Source organism: Lycium barbarum, chromosome 1 (genome assembly GCF_019175385.1).
Source record: "Lycium barbarum isolate Lr01 chromosome 1, ASM1917538v2, whole genome shotgun sequence".
NCBI lineage: Eukaryota > Viridiplantae > Streptophyta > Magnoliopsida > Solanales > Solanaceae > Lycium > Lycium barbarum.
Window position 1 is genome coordinate 2,269,381 of NC_083337.1, and position 16,187 is coordinate 2,285,567.

General features: G+C 36.1%; 2 protein-coding genes and 1 pseudogene across 2 annotated transcripts; 2 read left to right on the forward strand and 1 right to left on the reverse strand.

Annotated features, from left to right (window-relative positions):
* Nucleotides 1-1,555: 1,555 nt before the first annotated feature.
* LOC132627041 (uncharacterized) lies at nucleotides 1,556-4,447 on the reverse strand. Its single transcript, XM_060342103.1, has 2 exons — nucleotides 4,385-4,447; nucleotides 1,556-2,191 (listed from the first exon to the last, which is right to left on the reverse strand). Exons 1-2 carry the CDS (start codon nucleotides 4,445-4,447, stop codon nucleotides 1,556-1,558), a joined length of 699 nt encoding a protein of 232 aa, XP_060198086.1.
* Nucleotides 4,448-4,609: 162 nt separating this feature from the next.
* Nucleotides 4,610-5,730, forward strand: LOC132627048 (uncharacterized). Its single transcript, XM_060342117.1, has 2 exons — nucleotides 4,610-5,278; nucleotides 5,362-5,730. The coding sequence occupies exons 1-2, from the start codon at nucleotides 4,610-4,612 to the stop codon at nucleotides 5,728-5,730; spliced, it is 1,038 nt and encodes a 345-aa protein (XP_060198100.1).
* Nucleotides 5,731-13,556: 7,826 nt separating this feature from the next.
* LOC132628846 (early nodulin-like protein 1) lies at nucleotides 13,557-15,871 on the forward strand (annotated as a pseudogene).
* The last annotated feature ends 316 nt before the right edge of the window (nucleotides 15,872-16,187 follow it).

Consider the following 16,187-nt stretch of genomic DNA (forward strand, 5'->3'; position numbering starts at 1 on the left):
TCTTTTTTCTTAGGAAATATATGCTCAAAAAAGTTAGCATGTAAGGATTCAATAATTGTGTGAGGACTTAGAGTCTCAAGATTTAAGAATCTATAAGCCTTACTGGTCTGAGAATAACAAATAAACACACAATCTACTCCTCTATAGCCAACCTTAGCCAAATGTTGATCTGGTAATCTAACATGAGCCAAACAACCCCATACTTTAAAATAATTTATATTTGGCTTTCGGTTCTTCCAAAGTTCAGAAGGGGATGCCTCAAGTTTCTTGGAAGGTATTCGATTCAAAATATGACAGGCTGAAAATAAGGCTTCAGTCCACAAATATCCAGGCATACCAGATCCATAAAGCATAGAATTAACCATTTCTATGAAAGTCCTATTTTTCCTTTCTGCTACACCATTTTGCTGTGGTATATAAGATGTAGTCAATTGTTTTTCAATGCCTTATTTTTCACAAAAATCAATAAAATCTGATTTTAAATATTCTCCACCTCTATCAGATCTAATTGATTTAATCTTCAAACTCAATTTATTTTTAACTTCTGCTTTATATGTTTTGAAAGACTCAAATGCCTCATCTTTTGTTCTTAATGGAAAGACATATGTATATCGTGAGTAATCATCAATGAAAGTGATAAAATATCTCTTACCATGACGTGACAAACAATCCATCTCACAGATATCGGTGTGAATTAATTCCAAAAGTGTGGATGTCCTTTCAACCGTCTTAAAAGGTTTCTTTGTTATCTTGCATTTACTACAAGTAAGACACTTAGTAGTATGATCTTTTCCACAGTCCTTAATTAATCCATTTTCACCATCAGTTGTATGGATCTAAAATTCACATGACCAAGACGTTCATGCCATAAATCTAGAGACTCCACAATATAAGCAGAAATATTTTCATTATAAATATTGAGTTTGAACATTCCATTTGTAGCATAGCCTTTTCCAACAAATATGCCATTTTTAGACAGTATAAATTTATCTGCCTCAAAAATCATTCTAAAACCATACTTCGAAAGAAGCGTACCTGACACCAAGTTCTTCCGAATTTCAGGAACATGCAACACGTCCATCAGCGTGACTATCTTTCCGGAAGTAAACTTCAATTCAACAGTTCCTTTTCCCACAACCTTAGCAGTGGACGAGTTTCCCATATACAAAACTTTGTCGTCCCCCACTAATTCATAGGTCTTGAAAGCATTTTGATCACCTGATATATGACGAGTTGCGCCAGTGTCTATCCACCATTCCACTTGATTTCCTGCTACAAATGCTTCGGTAACCATTGCTACAAATTCATCTTTTCCATGATTATTTGCCTTTTCTTTCTTCTTTTCAGCTTTAAGAATTTTACAATCACGCGCATAGTGACCAAATTTGTGACAGTGGTAACATTCAACCGACTTAGAATTGGTACTAGTACGCTTAAAATTCGTACTTCTCTTTGCCTTCGGAATTTTCTTATTAACAGATTCCTTCTTGGTTGATTTTTCTTCAACCACATGAGCTTTCATGACGGGTTCCTTCAAAATATTATTGTCACGATATCAAGTCTCTTGTTCAATTTGCAAATGCTGCAACAATTGCTCAAGAGTCAAATCTTGTTTCTTGTGTAAGAGTTTGCTTCTGTATTCTTTCCAAGAGGAAGGAGGTTTCGAGACAATAGCACCAACATGAAAATTTTCATCAAGAGCAATTCCAGAGATAGCAATTTTATTAGCTATAAGTTGGAATTCTTGCACTTGTTCAGTGATTGACTTATCATCAACCAGTTTGAACTCCATATAGTTTGAAACAAGAAATTTCTTTGAACTCGCCTCTTCCGCCAAATAGATATTTTGGAGAGCGTCCCAAATATCCTTAGCAAATTTGCACTTGGTATAATATTGATCATAAAATTTATTGGACATTCCTCCAAGAATATAATTCTTACATAGATAATCATCATCTTTCCACTTGACAATTTGTTCTTTAATCAAAGTAGCCTCGTCAGTTGCTACCTCAGAACCAGGAGCATTAGGACAAGGTTGTTCAAGAACATATGCCAACTTCAATTGTCTTAAAAAGAATTCCATCTTTCCACGCCATCGAGGAAAGTCTTTGCCATCGAATATTTCAAAATTAGGATTAGGTAGAGATGGAACACTATTCAATGTTGATGTAGTAGCCATAGAGACAACTATCTTCAAATTGTTAGAACAAGAATGATAATAATAATAAAAGAAATCCAAAATAAACTTGCTTGACTTAGAGGCACGTTAAGACGTTTCTTGAAGATAGTTGGAGTCTCTCCCACGAGCAAACGGAAGAATAAATAACAACTCTATCTTCGGGATTCAACTAAGCCACAACAAGTATTATTCAAGAAAGTTGCTCTTCTATTCTTGAATTGGTGATTTCACCTTTTGATCAATGTCTCTAAAGTTTTTAGGGGAAATTGTTTTCTTGAAGTGCTTGCCTTTTCCAAAAGAATGAAACACTATTTATAGGATAAAAATTACATAACATAAAATTTTTCATTAAATAGGATTTAAAATAGGTTCATGAATTTTTCTTAAAATACATGCAACTTTCATGTAACTTTCAAGAACCTAAAACGTAAAATACTAAATGAAGAATGTATCTTCAAATTCACATTCATTTAGTTTGAAAACTTTTATCAGATGAAATGTTTCAAAATTAATTAAAATATTAACTTAACATATAGCTCTAATGAAATGTGGCTGAAAATTTAATTGGCAGCGACGAAGAAGCAGTCGCCACAAAAAGGCCTTTTGCAGCAACTTTGTCTCCACTAAACGCTGCGATTTTGTGGCGACGTTTTTGGTTGCCACTACTGTGTTTGTTTTTATATGATTTAGTATGTAAGTTCAAAGTTTAATTATTAATAAATTAAAAGATGCTTATGTGTTTGGTCCTTTATTAGTACTAAATAAATACTTATAAATTTTTATATAATAGCACGAATAATGATACTTGGGTCATAAATTGAAAAGTTTTAATAGTTTGATATGTATTTGGAGTAATTTTTATATCTAATATAATAATTATTATAGTTGGACTTGCTTAAAAATGAAAGAAAATAAATATAGGATAAAAAAATTTAGTTGCCGTTTTTTTTAATTGTTTTTAGCTTTGTGAGGTAATTTTATTACGTGTTGATACATTATATCTATAATTTAGTCATTAGTTTCTGATTTAATCTTGAGGAAAAAGAAAAACGAATAAGTCACCGACATGAAATTAAAGACTTTGTTGATTGTGTGCAAGACCTCAGTTTAAGTGAATTGATGCGGAGAGGGGAGTATTATACCTGGTCCAACAAACAGAAGGGAACAAACATAGTATATAGTAGAATAGATAGGGCATTTGGAAATGTTGAATGGATGCTTAACTATGGTCAGCCAGGGGTGGATTATGGTTTACCACGCATTTTTAATCATGCATCTATACAACAACAACAACAACAGCATACCCAGTGAAATCCCACAATGTGGGGTCTGGGGAGGGTAAAGTGTACGCAGACCATACCCCTATCTCGGAAGACAGGGAGGCTGTTTCCGAAAGACCCTTGGCTCAAGAGAAATCACAACGAGAAAGGTTAGATAAGCACAAGCAGTTCAAAGCAGAATGCAAATGAAACTAAAGAAAGCGAATAAGTCAAAATAAAGCAGTCTGAAAAAGGGAGCAGTAGCAACCACAGATAAATAAGATAATCGAAGTACAAGAAATCACATATAGTAGCAAGAAACGAAGGGCAATAGACTATAGATCGAAACAACGACTACCTACTAGCCTTCTACCCTATTCTGAGTCCTCCAAAACCTCCTATCAAAGGTCATGTCCTCGGTAAGCTGAACCTGCGCCATGTCCAGTCTCAACACTTCTCCCCAATACTTTTTCGGCCTACCCCGACCTCTTCTGGAACCATCCATAGCTAACCTCTCACACCTCCGCACTGGGGCATCTGTGCCTCTCCTCCTCACATGCCCAAGCCATCTCACCCTCGCTTCCCTCATCTTGTCCTCCACTGATGCTACTCCAACCTTATCCCGGATATCTTCATTCCTAATCCGATCTCGCCTGGTGTGCCCACACATCCATCGCAACATTCTCATTTCCGCAACTTTCATCTTTTGGACGTGAGAGCTCTTGACTGCCCAACAGTCTGCCCCGTACAACAAGGTCGGTCTCACAACCACTTTGTAGAACCTGCCTTTAAGTTTTAGTGGCACCTTCTTATCACACAGCACTCCTAAAGCAAGCCTCCATTTCATCCACCCTGCGTCAATACGATGTGAGACGTCATCATCAATATACCCATTTTCTTATATAATAGACCCGAGATATTTGAAGCTTCTTTTCTTTGGGATGACCTGAGTATCAAGCCTCACTTCCATGCCAGACTCATGTGTCCCGTCACTGAACTTGCACTCCATGTACTCTGTCTTGGTCCTAATCATGCATTTATGATGGTAACAATGAAGGATCAGGAACCTTGACTTATACCACCATTCAATTTTTTCAATGTATGGGCTGAACACACTCAGTTCTTGCCACTAGTGGAGGAAAAGTGGGAAGGCAGACTTAGTCAAGATGCTATGAGAAGTGTATGGTACAAGTTGAAGTCTCTTAGAACCAGTTTCAGAAAGTTGAATATTTCTGAATTAAAAGGAGTAACAGATAGAATTGCTCAATCCAAATCAGACCTACATGATGTTCAGGCTAAGTTAATTCTACACTACTCTGATCAACTGGTGACTGAAGAGAAAACATTGTTAGAAAAACTGGAAAAATGGTCTTTAATTGAAGAAAGTATACTCCAACAAATATCAAGAGCTACATGGATAAAGTTAAGGGATTCCAATACAAAATATTTCTCCACTGTAATGAAAGATAGAAACCACAAGAAGACTATATCTATGCCAATTGCTCTGGATGTCACTCTATTGACAGAAAATAGGAAAATACAAATAGAGATCATTACCTTTTACAAATCACTCATGGGCAAAGCATGCACTACACTGCCAATAGTGAATATACAGACAATGAGACTGGGACTTGTATTGAATCATGCTCAACAGTTAGACTTATGTGCCAATGTCACTGATCAGGAGATATATGCAGGTTTATGTTCTATTGGGGATGATAAAGCTCCGGGGGTGGATGGGTATAATGCATTGTTCTTTAAGAGAGCTTGGCTAGTGATCAAGATGGAAATATGTGAAGCAGTCAAGAACTCTTTTGTTACAGGCAAACTGTTCAGAGCAGTAAATTGTACCCAAATCCTGCTAACATCAAAGAATATATGCCAATTACATGTTGTTCAGTTCTGTATAAAATGATTGCTAAGATATTGGCTACTAGATTGCAGAAGGTGATGCCATTAATCATTTCAGATACTCAGGCTAGTTTCATTCCAGGAAGAAAAGTAGCAGACAATGTACTATTAGCTCATGAGCTAGTAAAGGCTTATTCCAGGAAAAATACCTCCCCAAGGTGTGTAACCAAGGTAGACATCCAAAAAGCTTATGATATAGTGGACTGGAATTTTTCGCACCAGGTGATTGTTTGTTTGAGATTCCCAGACAGATTTACTAGTTGGATAATGACATGTGTGTCTACAGTCAATTATTCAATCATAGTGAATGGGGAACATACAAAACAATTTGATGCTGTCAGGGGACTAATGCAAGGAGATCCTGTTTCTCAATTCTTATAGGTAGGGATTTAGGTAGTAAGAGGAGAGAGTCGTCCCCATCCTTATTCCTGATGCCGCACAAGATCAAAGAGGTTTCATAAACCTCTGGCATGGCAGGACACCAGGGGAAGGCTTAAGACCAAACCCCAAAACTACCTTAGTTTCCCAGCCATATAGCCATAAGTAGAATAGAATTCCACATTCATACATAATCTTATTACAGATAGAAACAGTTTTGGTGTATTCAGTCATAGCATAATCAGATGTAGATAGAAACAAATAGGCATGGTGTGGATAGAACCAGGTGGCAACATATGGATGTAGATAACTAAAAGCAAATTGAAAGCACACAGACATGTCATAGATAGAAGCAAACTGCAGTTCTAATGCTCATAGGGATAGCACAAGACAATTCATATAATGGTAACAATAAAAAGGGACATATGTAGGATTCATACACAACCAGGCAAACATGCACATAGGTTGAACTCAGATTTCCCTAAACTCAAGTGATCATATGCAGGACATGATGACATGCAGAAATGACAATTGTAATTTGAGTGATCATGGCATAGGCAAGGCAAAGCAGATAGGACCAGGCTTCTCTGGTTCAAGTAAATATATACAGAATGTGTAGCACACAAATGAGTAACTGTAATTTCAACAACCATGACACAAGTATAAACAAATTGCAGATAGGACCAAGTGTGTAAGGAGGATGCAGGATTGCTCTTTAACCCTGCAGTCAAGTTGTTAAATGGTGAAAATATGTGACAATGATATGCAGGATCCATATACATATGCAAATTCAGAGTGATGAAGAGGATGCAAAGGGAACACAAACATGCATTTTTTGACAGAGCTTTAAGGGGAAGGGAATCATGTAACTCTAAGCTCTATGCTTCTGCTGAGTTCTTTCCTATCTGTGTCCAAGTTAAACACATATGCACTCAAATTATTTATTTAGATATAACCAGTTGTTCATTAGTGATAGTTTGTTTACAATCTAAGTCCCTTTAGGTCTAGTTACAGTGTTTATATGGTCCCAAGGTCCTCATATGGTGAGCATGCATCCTATAAGCCTGTCACGACCCGGCTAGGGGCCGTGACGGGTACCCGGGGCTAACCACCGAGCACTATTCGTTCTACTACTTATCATGCTCATCAAACGTTCTTTTATCAAAATCATCCTCAAATTATAAGAAAATCATCTTTCATTCGGAAACATAAATACTGGTATATGCACAAGCCTTTTGGTCATTAAAATAATATATATATATATACACACAGTAGCAACCTCGTGAGACCATACAACCCACACTACGTATCTACGAGCCTCTACTACAGTACTAGACATATGGACGAGACAGGACCCCGTCGAGCCCACAACCTACATGTACATATATACCAAAAGGATAATCAATGGCACCTCCGGAAAATGGAGTGCTCTTCAAATCCGCTAACAGCCTCTACGAATCTGGATCAAGATCACCTCCCTGTCTACTTGTGGGCATGAACACAACGTCCAAAGAAAACGGACGTCAGTACGAACATTGTACTGAGAGGCATAAACAATAATATTACATCAATGAAACAAATGAAGCATCAATAAGGAACATCTGTATCTGACTATCAAATATGAAGCAAATGATGCATGCTGGCTATCTCAAAATCATCATCATATCATATATGCATAAGTGTATAAACTGCCCGTCCATATCGGATCGGTGTGATAATCATTCGCCTGCGTCCAGGCCTCCCGCGTCCGGGGTATCATCTCATGGCGCCCACTAGTGGTGTCTACCCATGCCATCTGGCCATGGTGTATACGCTGCCCGCCTTAGCGATGACTGCCCGGCCAAATAGGCGCGGTGTTATATCATCATCATAATATGCTCATCATAGTGCATGCATAAGGAATCCAGGACAACTATGCTTTTTCGGGGTGACGTAAGGTCGTGATCCCCCGATTTCCTTATGGAACACTCATTAACATTCTGCCTCACCTTGAAGGGAAAAGTATATGAGGTGAGTGTAGGAAATAAATGACATCATTAACGTTTGAGGAACATCATATCATGATCATCTAGAATCTGTATACTTTAGCTCATCATTATCATTATTGGGCTCATAACCTAACTCTTACCTTGTGTAGCTATTCAGGAACATAGACTCATAGTTTTTCCGGAATTTAAGAGGTTCATGAAGAGGAAGGAAAATCATACTATAGGATTTATGCCATAGAAAGAAAGGACTAGCCTCACATACCTTTGTCATTTAACTATTCTATCGCTTGATCGTCCTCCTTCGATGCTCGCGTTTCTACCTTCAAGAGGATTCGCATTGACATTAGTTACTCGGCTATAAGAATATTTTACTATTTCTAGAGAAAATTGGCAGCATTTCCTTTGTTCCTACTACTTTCCCCATGCTCTATATCAACTCCCAAACGTTCATAACAATATTCACAATATCGCAACAACAATCATCAATCATCTACATTTACCACAATTCACCATTTCCCTTCAACTTCTCCACAATTATAGTTATAGCCCATTATCGCGTTTTCTCATACATAATACTTATTCCGTGGTCTAAGTGTCATTAATAGCATATTCACAATCACAACATACTAACATTCATAATTCCTCCCAATTATTGTTCAATAATGACACTATTCACTCATTCATGACCCATTTTCTACCTCCTTCTACAGTCTAAGTGTTTCAACTTTCAACGCCTTAAATAACATGTAAATACCATAAAACTCACCTTGGATGGTGGATGAAAAACCCTTGAGTGGAACTTCTCTTCTTGCACCAAAAACCTAACTTTCTTCTCTTAAGTTTCTTGGTGTAGATGAACTTTTAATGAGTTTCATATACTTGTTTTCATGGATTTGGTGTAGTTGATCTTGGTTTTCCCTTAGTTTCTTTTGGATGAATGATGGAGAAGGTTCTAGAGGGTTCTTGGCGTGTGGAGGAGTGAGATGGAAATGAAATAAAATGAAGGAGGGGTCCTTATATCAATTCATGAATTCAGTCTCGATCGAGATATACGGTACGATCGACGGAGCGTCGATCTGGTCGTCGAAGTCGTTAAATTTCCAGCGAGCAATCTGTCGTTTCCTTTCATTCTATGGTGAGAAGGACGGTTCGTCGAACTGATCGATGGAGCGTCGACCTGTTCGTCAAATGGCCTTCGCTCTAGCTCAATTCTACGGCACAATCGACGAAGCGTCGACTCATCCGACCGTACAAAGAACGACCGTCAAACTCCCCTATCGCAGAACTGCGGTGAAGTTTCATTTAACGAACTTTTCTCCCTTGTCTTTAACTTCTTTGGAATCTTAATTAGAATTATTAAGTATCCCTTCTTACTTGTAGGGACATCATGTACACCTTAACTTACGTTAGTCCCTTCACCGCTCAACAACCCAAAGTTCCAAGGTATAACAAAGCCATAGAAGTGCCATGGTGCTCTTTATATGGAAATGAGGTGTTATGAACCCAAGCATTGCTTTGATTCTCCCTTAACCCTCTCCTTAGAGCATCTTTTAAAAAGACCCTTCTAAGTTATGTGACTTTTAGTTCACCTATAGTCCCTTAGAACCATATGAGGTCATTTAAGCTGTTCACAACTAGGTGTTCCTCAAATATAGATACAAGTATTCACAAACAGACAAGGCTATTTAGGTATAAGTAAGGATCATTCTTTGTTATCAGGGCCTAATTAAGCTCATACTAGGGCATAAGATAAATTAAAGGATCGTTTTTAGCTTTTATAAAAACTATCACAGACTTGTCTGAGTACTCAGCAAACCCAACCATATCACAAATCCTTATGCAACTAAATCATAAAGGTATATACTAACTAAATAGTCAAGCAATGATGACTAATCATACAAACAGGGTTCTCAAGGATGCAAACAAGCAGAGATAATTAAATGATGATATTGCATTCATATGAGTAGGCTATGAGAATTCAGATCAAGGATTCAAGCAGTTCAAGCATGGATATGTCATATAGGTTTTCATTGAACATGCTCACTCTTAAATAACACAAAAGCAAGAAATTTTGAAATTTAAGACACAAATCCAAGTCCTAATAAGTTATTGATGCATGAATTTAGGTCCTGATAGGTTATTCCCCCCTCCTCTTTTTAACCATGCATGCTATCAAACTAGTGAGCTTTTACACATTATAATCCCATCAAATTAGTAAGGACAGAGGCAGATTACAGAAATTGTCAAGACTTCACATGGTACAACAACTCAGCATCAACCATGAGCATATATTAGGAATAGACAGAGTATTTCACACAGAACTTCCTATATGTAGAGCTAAGATAATTTCAATCTAGTCATAACAGGTTAGAAGTGTCACAGTCCCAGAGTCTATGAAAAGAAGCAGTACAACTTAGGCTAATAAGAGTTGTAGGCATGCTCAAGGTCTAGAACAAGGGTCATACAACAACATTAAAGGGTCTGTTTAAGTCATTAGACCTTTTAAACAAATATTATCGCATTAAGAGGGTAGGTAATCAAATAGTGATGTAATAAACATGTCATATAGACAGCTACATTTTTGTATCATCACTAATCCGTACCTATTGGGCCAACCACAAGAAACAACTAATTTGGGAGCCCAAGTTAGGCCCATATTTAAGTAAATGGTGTCGCTACGTAAGTTTTAACCCCTTTTTAAAGAGTTTAACCAGAATAGATTGCTTGCCGTACAACTTGCGGGTAAGAACTTGGCTACAAGTCCTCACCGATCGCCAGAATTTTCGGATGGATTGACAAAGATTTGCATTGTCACTAGGAATTTAGTACAAATTGTGTTGCAACTTTGAAAGAAATTGTTTACAAATCCTACCGGATCATAAGGGTTTGTTGCTGGATGGGCAAAGACTTGTCTAATGATAAGTTATGGCGATTACTAGTGTTGCTCCCAAACACACACACACAAGTATACGTGGTCGTACAAGTAATATAGGATTTAAAGTCCACATATCATACCCACAGAGACTTATAATTAATCATCAACTAAATTAAACTAATGCTAATTATCTAAACAAGAAATAAAATCCAAATTTATATTTATAAACTAAATACAAATAAAAGAAAACAAATAATGAACTTCAACCAAGAAAGAGCGAATTTTTATCAGAGAAGAGATAGATCTAGGGCTATAACCACTAACAATCCCGTTGCGTCTTCAAATCGTTCTACATATGGGTTACTAGTTGACGGGTTGATGTTACTTTTATGAGTATCTTCCGAGTTGTTCAGAAGCTTGTAGGTGCTACTATAACGCCTATATTCCTATGGTCGCCGGAGGTAACAAGAACACATTTACTTCTCCGTATTCAACTAAGCAAGGCTAAAGGGTTTATTTCTATCCTCAGTAGCGAAACGATTAATCCAACAAGCTTTATTTATTCTTATTATGCATTCAAATTTCCTATCCCTAGTTAAATTCACACGCCACAGATAATGTCTAACTATTTCGTTAAATACCAAACACAATTAAGACCAAGAATAAATAAATAACCCAAAGATGAAAATCAATAGATATAAACGATAATCAAACGTCAACTTTCATGTTTGAGCCAAAACCCTAGAACTAAAGAGTTTAGCTCCACATAGACATGAACGAAAAATAACAAATCATCCGAATAAAAATGTAAAAACGAGTATTACAAAGAAGAGAAGGTAAAACCCTGTAACTACGGCCTCTACGGTGGCTCCAAGCTCTCTCTAGGTCCAAAGTTCTGAACTATGGGTTTCAAGCTATCCAAAGTTATGTAAAAATTGTGACTTATAGAATATTTATAGTTGTAAAAAAAAATCCAAATAAAATAACTGAGTCCAAAATAAAATAGGCAGACTTAGAATTTCAAAAGTCCCTTTTACGCATGCACCGTGCATAGCAATAAGTTGCAACCCATCAGGCCATGCGTGCAGAACGTTGCCAGGTACGTCTTTGGTCTTCATCCTTCTCTTCCTTTTTTAGCTTTTGCACTATCCTCCATCCAATTATTTTATAATATAATATTCCAATCATGAAATAAGCATGACACCATATCACTTGATGTCACCATTCAACGTGAACTTTGATGTCACCATGCTAATATATAATCAATGGTCGATGACCACTTTCATTTCCACCTTTTGTTCTCCTTCATCCCCCTTTCCTCCTATCTTTTTCTTCATGGTTCTTGGTTAATTTAAATTCCTAACTGAATTGCGTAGCGTCGTTCTTTATTGAATAAAAATTCGATATAATTTGAGAAAAATTTGATAATATTAAATTTTGATCCTCCAACAAAATTTGTGAATAACTAAATAATCGTAAATTTTTTCAATTATGCAACTCCAAAACTATTTTTACAAAACTTCCTTAAAGGGAAACACAATATAAACCGTGGCCACAAATCATCCTATTTGAGCAAATTCACGCCGCAAATGGCAATCAAACATTAAGTCCATTTAATTATTTAATTAAATATACTTACCGTTATGTCCTTAACCTTTCTCGACGTCTTCAATACATCCATACATACTTTAGTCCTTTTTAACTCTTCGGAAAAATAGCTACAGTGCACTCTAACATTTAGCCGGATTATTTATAATACACTCAACCTTTATGAGGGGTCTATTACCCACCTGGTCATATTTGTTTTGTGTATTTTAGACACCATTATCAGGTGATTACTAAGTGACCCAGAATTTTTTCCATTTAAGTGCGACACACGCGCCTTCAATACCAAATTCTTCTTCCATTTTCTTCTTCAAAGCATCGTCTTCTTCCATTTTCTTCTTCAAAGCAACTTGTTCTTCCATTTTCTTCACCAATTTGTGAATAATGAACTTAGATCTTTGATCAATAGGATTATCTCTCCACTCAAAGAAATTACATTTCTTCACCTAAACAAAAGTTCAACCAATCAAATTCATTTTAATGCGTTTTGAAAATAACGAAACATAAAAAATTAAAAAAAAATTCCACACACCATAGAAGCAGCATAACCAAAATCTTCTTCCGGGATTGTTCAGAGACCAAGAAATCTGCGTTTTCAGTAATACCCCGTGATGGCATCGTACCTTAAGCTTCATCTTTGGATCTTCATTATCAGTACAAAGCTTATTCAACTCTGATTTCACCTCTTTCATGAAGAACCCTAGACAAAAATTTTAGTGAAATTAGAAGAAATTTCAGAGAAATATAAGATATAAATAAAAGAGAAGAAAATTTTTACATAAAGATTAGCTTATCACTTGAATCCATTAGCTAATTTGAAGGTTTTTGATTGAAGTTCTAAGCAAAAATGGAGTCCAAATCGGGTCAATAAAAGGATAAATGAAAAGGGATTTTTTTTTACCGTTATTTGCGCCATGTGGCAAAAAATTAGAGGTTGAGGTCAGTTCAATATACTTATCACGCGCTCCTTGGTCGTGTTCTCACATTCCATGCCACATCACCTGATAATGGTGCTTAAAATATACAAAAAATATGACCAGGGGGGTAATAGGCTCCCGTAAAGGTTGAGTGTGTTATAAATAATCCGGCCAAATGTTAGAGTGCACTGTAGCTATTTTCCGTAACTCTCCTAATCAAAATACATTTTGCCAATTATTTTTTCTCACCAAACACATTTTTCCAAATTGATGTCTCTTTTCTTAAATAGTAAGTCAATTTAATTCAATTTAATTAAATTGACTTACCGTCATGTTCTTAACCTTTTTCCGCTTGTACATATATAATAATCCGTTCACGATTTTGTCTTGTTTTTTTCCCTCAATCAAACACATTTTCACAACATATTTTTTTTCACCAAACACATTTTTCCAAATTATTGTCTTCTGTTTTCTTCTTTACTTTGTAATCTCTTCAACCCCACCCCATCCCCCAAGTGTAGGCTATATATATAACTCTAATTCTCATCCATAAACCTCAACATCAGTTTACACAATTTCCTCTTAAATTCCTCTATTAATTATTTCCCCCTTTTTGCATTTTATTGGTAGACTCATCTTCTCTTTTTTGTAATATCAATCTACTTATATCAGCACATCATATAAAACAAAGTGTTATAGTTATCCATGGCTTTGCAGAAACATCTTTTAGTGATTCTCTTAGTTTGTTTGATCAGCTCTTGTTATGCTTATCAATTCTATGTTGGTGGAAAAGCTGGTTGGGTTCCTAATCCATCTGAAAATTACAACCATTGGGCTGAACGAATGAGATTCCAAGTCAATGACACTCTTGGTAAGCACTAACACGCCTTAAATCGTCTGATCATCTGAAAGACGTAATCGTATTCACTACTAGAAACATGCGTATCTTCGAACAAAATCCTTCAAAATTATACTTGTTTGAAACAGTGTTTTAAAAGGCGTTTTCGGGGCGACCCTCGGGGTGGGGCGTATCAAAAATGCCCCGGGGTGATGGTTCGAGGCGAAAGTCTCAAAAGGCGTACGTCCAGCAATTCGGGGCGTACGTCTGGGCGTTTGGGGCGAGTTTTTTTTGTTGGGTCGTAAGCCCAGAAAACTTCTTCAAATTAAAACAAAATTGCCCAAATTCTCAAAAGTCAACTAGTAATTACTCAAATATTTAAAAAGGATCCGAAACATTAAATTTAAAAGTCACGACCTTTTTTTATTGCTAGAATGCCTAATATATGTTCTTTTCCAATTATTTATCTTGTCTTCTACCATCTCAAAAAAGTAACGAGCAGTCACTTGGCTTGTAAGTAGCGTTTAATAGATTATTCTGATTAGTTTTTTTGGGGGATGGAGCATATATTTATAGTTTTCTTCAAATTTTTAAGCTATTTTACCTATTTAAAATTATTTATTATAATTATATCCTTTTATGAAATACTAAAAATTAAAGTCCCATGAGGCTTACGCCTCGTGCCTCGGGGCTTACGCCTCGCTGAGGCAGACGTAAAACGCCTCGTCTTACGCCCCCGCCTTTTAAAACACTGTTTTGAAATAGTTCTAACATTCTATATGTTGAAAATCCGGGATTTCTGAAGTCCTTCCGACGAAGGCGTTTGTCGGGATTTCCACTATCCACCGAAAATTTGGGATTTTTGATGTCGTTCCAATGGACGACTTTTTAGGAAAGTCAACCTTTCATAGAAAAGTTGGATTTCAGATGTCATTTTGCCAGATACATTGAATATTTGGGATTTCTGATGTCATTCCGACACATGTTTTAGTTAGAAATATGATTTTTTGTTGAAAATTTGAATTTGCTAATATCGTTCCAAGGGATGTTTTTGTAGGAAACTCGACCTTTAATTGAAAATTTGGGATTTCTGATGTCATTCGAAAGACGTTTTAGTCGGAACTATGACTTCTTTTTGAAAATTTGAAATTTATGATGTTGTTTTGACGAAAGCGTTCTCTCTAATATTTGCATGTTTCTAGTAGTGATTTTTTTGTGTTACCTATCTTATTGATTATTATTAATTGTGTGTGTGTGTGTGTGTTTTTTTTTTTTTTTTTTTTGTGATAGTGTTCAAGTACAAGAAAGGATCAAACTCAGTGTTAGTGGTAAACAAGGATGATTATGACAAGTGCAACACAAATAATCCTATCAAGAAGATGGATGATGGCAATTCAATTTTCAAGTTTGATAATTCTGGTCTTTTTTATTTCATTAGTGGAAATAAATATGATTGTGAAAAAGGATCACAAAAATTAATTGTTTGTTTTAGCTATTAGACCTCCTCCTCCTTCTCCTACTACACCACCCTCACCCCCTGGAAAATCTCCGGCAACATCTCCGGTGAGCCAAACGCCTTCTTCATTACCCGTAAATTCTCCATCTCCCATGGTGTCGCCCGCAATATCTCCCATGGTGACGCCCGAAACATCAAAGAACTCAGCAGTAAAAGCATTTACTACAACTCTTTTAGTGGCAATTATATTGACTATATTTATTTCTGCTTAGTGGAGTGATAGACAAAAATAAAGTTAGTAGAAAATAAAAAGTCTTCTTATTTTGTGTTGTTTGATCTTGGTACATTGAGTTACTGGGAGGTTTAGATGTACAAAGGTGTGTTTTTTATTTTTAATTTTATCTTTTGCTGTTTTGTTATTGGCATGAAATTGATTTCATGAGAGTATATAATCAAGTTTTTGTTGTTGTTCTTAAAAATGGCAGTTTGTATGCATTTAATCATGCTCTTTATACAGATAGTTTATTACTCCCTCCGTTGAACTTGCATTTATTAAATTTGAAGTAAATGTCATGTTCGAGCAAGTATTTACCTAATTTGGATCGCCGGGAAGTTTATAAAAAATGAAGACTTAAACATATTATACATAGAATTAATGTAGCGATAAGATTTTTGAAACTTTTAATTTTAAACTCAAAATACTAATTGTGTGATTACAAACACTACAACAAGAGGCATGTTTTGCTACAAAATAAGTTGTAGCTAAATATGAATTTTTTTG